The sequence below is a fragment of the Wolffia australiana genome, chromosome 18, assembly GCF_029677425.1.
Source record: "Wolffia australiana isolate 7733 chromosome 18, ASM2967742v1".
Lineage (NCBI taxonomy): Eukaryota > Viridiplantae > Streptophyta > Magnoliopsida > Alismatales > Araceae > Wolffia > Wolffia australiana.
The window spans coordinates 9,756,001-9,761,085 of NC_135852.1; the positions used below are offsets into that span (position 1 = coordinate 9,756,001).

General features: G+C 44.7%; 1 protein-coding gene across 1 annotated transcript; it reads right to left on the reverse strand.

Annotated features, from left to right (window-relative positions):
• Window positions 1–2,436: 2,436 nt before the first annotated feature.
• Window positions 2,437–3,998, reverse strand: LOC144715143 (LOB domain-containing protein 40-like). The gene is made up of 3 exons (XM_078590040.1): window positions 3,483–3,998; window positions 3,203–3,394; window positions 2,437–3,088 (listed from the first exon to the last, which is right to left on the reverse strand). The coding sequence occupies exons 2-3, from the start codon at window positions 3,390–3,392 to the stop codon at window positions 2,550–2,552; spliced, it is 729 nt and encodes a 242-aa protein (XP_078446166.1). The 5' UTR covers window positions 3,393–3,394; window positions 3,483–3,998; the 3' UTR covers window positions 2,437–2,549.
• Between the last annotated feature and the right edge of the window lie 1,087 nt (window positions 3,999–5,085).

Below are 5,085 nucleotides of genomic sequence, written 5' to 3' on the forward strand. Positions count from 1 at the left end.
TAAGTTCTATATCAAATATTGAAGTCACTCGAGGCGATGAAGCAATATACGACCGGCACTGAAAGAAATACTTAGTCTGCAAAAATAGGGGAGAAGAAAGTGACCTGTTATGTGGTGCCTGATGATTTGATACGAATATCTTCAACGCAACAGTCGAAGAATAAAGAACTTGAACAACTACGTTCCAAGCAGATCAGTATAGCATGATCATCTCGTTTGGGGGCGGGGGGTTTTCAACAGGATGACCATGAAGACTGTAGATGCAGAGGTTGACCTTCAACCGTGATGATGGTTTGTCGTGATGGTGTGCAAGCCCAAAAAAAATCAGGTGTCAAGAAATGCCATAGGGGTTTATGCCGATCATCGCATGCACGCCGTAGGAGGGCCACTGATACAATCAAGATAACAAATTCATCTCGTTGAACGTCACGAGGAGAAATGTGTAGATCAATTCAGTGCTGGAACTTTAGGACGCTGGAGATATCTGTCAGAAATAGTCGACAGCTTCACATAAGTAAACACGATGAAGAATTATGGGCGTGAAATGCATGACCACGGGGCGACTATTCAGCAAGGCCGGTGACGATCAGAAGGGAAATCAGTGGAGAACCGGTCGTCGATTGGGGAATCGATGGTTGATTGGAATTCAATGATCGATTGAGAAATTGGCGACGGTCATTTGGGAAACGGACGGGATCACGATTGATGGAGAGCCCGTCGACTATTCAGCGATCTAGCTGGTCCTAGATGCAATGCCACTTTCTTCAACCGTGTTTATTTAAGAAATTCAACTTTCATGGAATGATGGTTGTCGTCGGCGATCGATCACTGAATGAACGAAGGGGAATTAATGAAAATCCGCAAGCGAAGCAGCTTGAAGTACGTGAGAAAATTGGATTTCCAGTAGTTGTCGATTCTGCTCTACGACACTTCGGATTCTTTGTTCTCGATGCGACTGTAATCTCTTATTCTTCTAGCAATAACGAGGGCTCTTTTGGGGAAGAAGAAGCCCAACATGGATTTTCTCCCCCTAAAGATGGCAATTAAGCCAAATTAAAATCAAAACACATGCAGGAGGCCGGTACTCACACAGGAGGGGCCTCTCGACAATCCAGCTACGACGAAAAAGAAAAATTACATAAAGACACGCGACATGAAGCGAGATGACGCTGTAGATTCTTCATATCGGCTTGGGCTCCCCGACGTGGCTGGCGACGGATCGGGGCTCGATCGACGGGATGGTCCTCCATCAATTTAGTTTAGAGGTTTCGTCTTGATGTGTAAGTTATATTATATTTAATTCATCCATCAATTTAGTTTAGAGGTTTCGTCTTGATGTGTAAGTTAAATTATATTTAATTCAAAACAATGGTTACCCTATATCATTCTTAATCTCTTTTTACAGAATAGCTGACATATTTCTTTGTTTGAATTGTTCTTTGCCTGAGAAATAGGGTCAGAGTATATTTTAACGGCGCTGGGTCAAAGAAACGGTCACAATTTTTCACATCTTTTTGATAAAAAATATAAAGTTTAATAGAAATATCTAATTGTCATTTTTAAAGACAGAAAAATCATTTTCCGGAATTCATTTCAATACTCAGTAAATATATCCGAAAATACATTTCAGATTCTGGTGAAAGGTATTTTCTTCATTTATACTTTGAACCTTGGTTTGATCACAATACGAGGACATAAAGATACATTGGAGCAAAAAAAGTTCATTGCTTCCTGTAATGAATTTTTCCCTGAAATCGAGTAGAAGATCACCATTCCAAGAATACGTGGCATTTCCAAACACCTCAGTATCTTCGAATCGTTCAAAATTTAAAAGCTAATATGAATTAGATGCGACTCTCAACAGCACCGGTTGTTCATAGCAAAGACGACGTTGCGAGATGCGTTTTGGCTGTAGTTGTTAAGGCGACATCTGTCGTCTTTCCTACGCGCGATGGAATTATGACCCAAAGCAAATGCGGCATCTGTCGTCTTTCCAAGTTCTAATCCACCAGTCAGTCGTTTTCAAGGAGCATAGACTCTTACCCGCCCGCCTTATCGACTTCTCCCCGTTCCAGTGGGCCTGGCGTGGAGATTACTGGCGCTCCATGCGCCGCCTCCGCCGCCACCAAACTAATGGGCTACTCCGCGTACGCCCATGGGCGAGAGATCTCGCGTGGTCCTCCGACAATACCGACGTCCAGTTCATTCCCACTTATTCCTATTTTGTGCCTAGTTCTCTGCATCTAGAAGCTCTTCTTCACGTCCCCCTTTCTCGCCGTACACGTATTAATGGTTCGCAAGTTTAGTCTCTTGATATTTTCTTATCATCTGGTGGACCACATCTTTATCCCAAGTCTTCCAAGAAAGGATTGAGGACCGGAGAACATGCAAAGATGTGATCTTTTCACCTTAAACTAAATTCACCGCGCGAAGAGATTTGCTAATTTCTGTGTACGTTGCACTAAAGGAAACGCCAAAATTCCACCGCAGAGCGCGGAGATAGGAGAAAGAGAGAGGGAGAGAGAGGGAAAGAGAGGGGGAGAGAGAGATTAGTGCAACTCTTCGTCTCCTGTGGGAAGATCAAGGCCAAGGTCTTTTCCCAAATCTCCGTCAACGTTGTTCATTCTGATGAAACCGAGGGGCTCACGCGGCTCCTCGGTGACCGGGCTGTGGCTGCTACTGCTGCTGCTGCTTTGGCTGTGGTGTAAAGGCTCGATTCCCAGCGTCAGTTCAAGCTCCACCTCGCTTTCTTCCAAAACTCTTCCTCTATCCTCCGCGTGGCGCGTCACCAGCGATTCTTCCACTGTTTCCGCCGAGTCCATGGCGTCTTCTGTGGAGGAAATTGGCGACAGAGTCCGCTTTCTAGACGAGCGTTTAAAGGGCCTGCGCGAACTCTTGCTCACGCCGTTGATATCTTTGCCAACGTGCCGGATATCGGCTGGGATTTGCATCACGGGCTGGCCTCTAAGGACCGCTTCCACCGCCTCCTGGCACAGCTCCCAGCTCCCCTTCCAGAGAAGCCCAACCGCGCCATAAACAGGGTTTACCATTCTTCCGCAAGCCTCGTACAGCAGGGACCGGAAGATAGCTGCAGAATCGCAGATTTGGTTAACAGAAGACTCGAATCAATGAAAAAGAAAACATGTAAATACTAAAAACTCGATCTTTTTGTCATAAATCAGGGGAGTAATGGAATTGTTACCTGGACGGAGGTTATCTGGGGCGGCGTTTATCAAGTTCATTAGCCCGGCCCGGCCGTAGAACTTGGCCAGGAAGAGAGTGGCGTTGCCCTGCCACTCTGGGTCTTTGATCCACTGCACACACGGCCTGATGCTACAATTATCGCTGCAACCTTTACGCAGCACCCGGCAACCATTGCAGCTCATCCTCATACCTAATTACCCCTTTCTTCTTCTTAGAGAGAGACAGAGAGAGAAATGCCCAGAACGATAGGAGTGAGAGAGAGGGACGATATTGAATACCGTGAACGTTTGTGCCTTTGGGGAAACCTCTGGGGGGGTTTTAAGGCGGTCCGGCGCGGCCATAGAATCCCGAGCACAGGGGAAAAGTCGCCGCTGGTTTACTATGGAAAGCTCTGACGGGGAAGGAGCGTGAAAGGATGCTATCTAGTTAATCTGAGGAGGTTATTCGAATTTTCAGAGGGCCTTCGAGGGTTTGACCCTCACGTGATTCCAACGTGGAAAATTATCCCGCTGAAGCGTCCACCGGTGGATTTGGCCATTCACTTCGAGCCCACCGCAAATGTCACCGCCAAATAGCAAGACAGAGAATGGGAGAGCGATAGGACTACCACTAAGAAGGGAAAAAACCGTACAGAGAGAAGTACCATCGTGTGCCGTAGATAATAAGAGCTAGTAAGAGAGACACTGTAATAATTAAGGGTAAGAAAAACTGGGATCCAGTAAAGGTTAAAAGATAAGATAGATCTAAGAGGGAGGAAGATAGAGATTAAAGAGATGGGTCAGTAGAGTGAGAGAAGAACCATGGAAAAAGGATAGGGTCCTGGTTTCGCGGAAGACTGCCTATATGGTGGTTTGATTCCAATGCATGAACCCGTGGGCAATTCAGCAGCGGTTTCCCTAGGATCCCTCGAGTCGGTCTGACCGCGTGTCAATCAGACAGCTCCCCTTTTTTTGGGGCACCCCGGGAGCGGACTGCAATAAAATAACGCGACATCTCACAAACCACGCGATCATTTCTTAAAACTATCTCTCTCTCTCTCTTCACACTTCTAGAGAGGGAGAGCCAACTGGAGAGAAGAATCCTATCGTCTTGCGCAAAAGCTCTAGAGGGAGCGCGAGGAGAAGCCGATATTGTTTCTGAGGCAATATTGCTATTGAGGAAAGCGAGTGGAATTGATATTGTTGAGATGGACTAACAGCAAGGATGATGTTGACGCATATCAGCTTAAAAATAAGATAATGATATGTGATTATTAAGTTTAGTGACGTACAATTTTTTGGCCAGAGAATTTTCGGCAGTGCCAAAGAGCCGTGAATTCCGTAAACAATTTTCTAGGCTCTTGTTTTGGACTGAAATAGGATAAATTGAGTTGTTCCATAATAGGATATTGACGGTAGCTGAAGCCTAAAGGTTGTTCCATAGATGGTTTCTTATAAATTTTCATGACGAAAGGCATTAAATAAACATAATCGATGAGCAAACTAATTTTGACTAACAGCTAACGAAACAAGTGATTAAATGGGTTGTTATATTTTACAACAAGGCTGAATTTTTTGAGATAGGCATCGACCTCTTGCTTAGTGAATCACCTGGGCCACAAGGTGTGGTTCTACCTGTCCATTTTTTCATCTTGAGTTTACTCAAGGCAAAATATATCTAAGAGTCTCTCACTCCGGACTAGTTTGGAGCCATTTACAGTACATGATATCCATGTTATACCATCTAGAAGTGAGAGGCAGTTTTATTTTGGACTAACGATTTAAATTGTAAATTCAGATATTGACATTAGGAATCTATTGATGCAGAATTTTAATTCGGGTTTCAGGAGAGGGGAACCTGTTATTTACTGGGATTCGACGAAACAATGTTTGTTTAGTATTG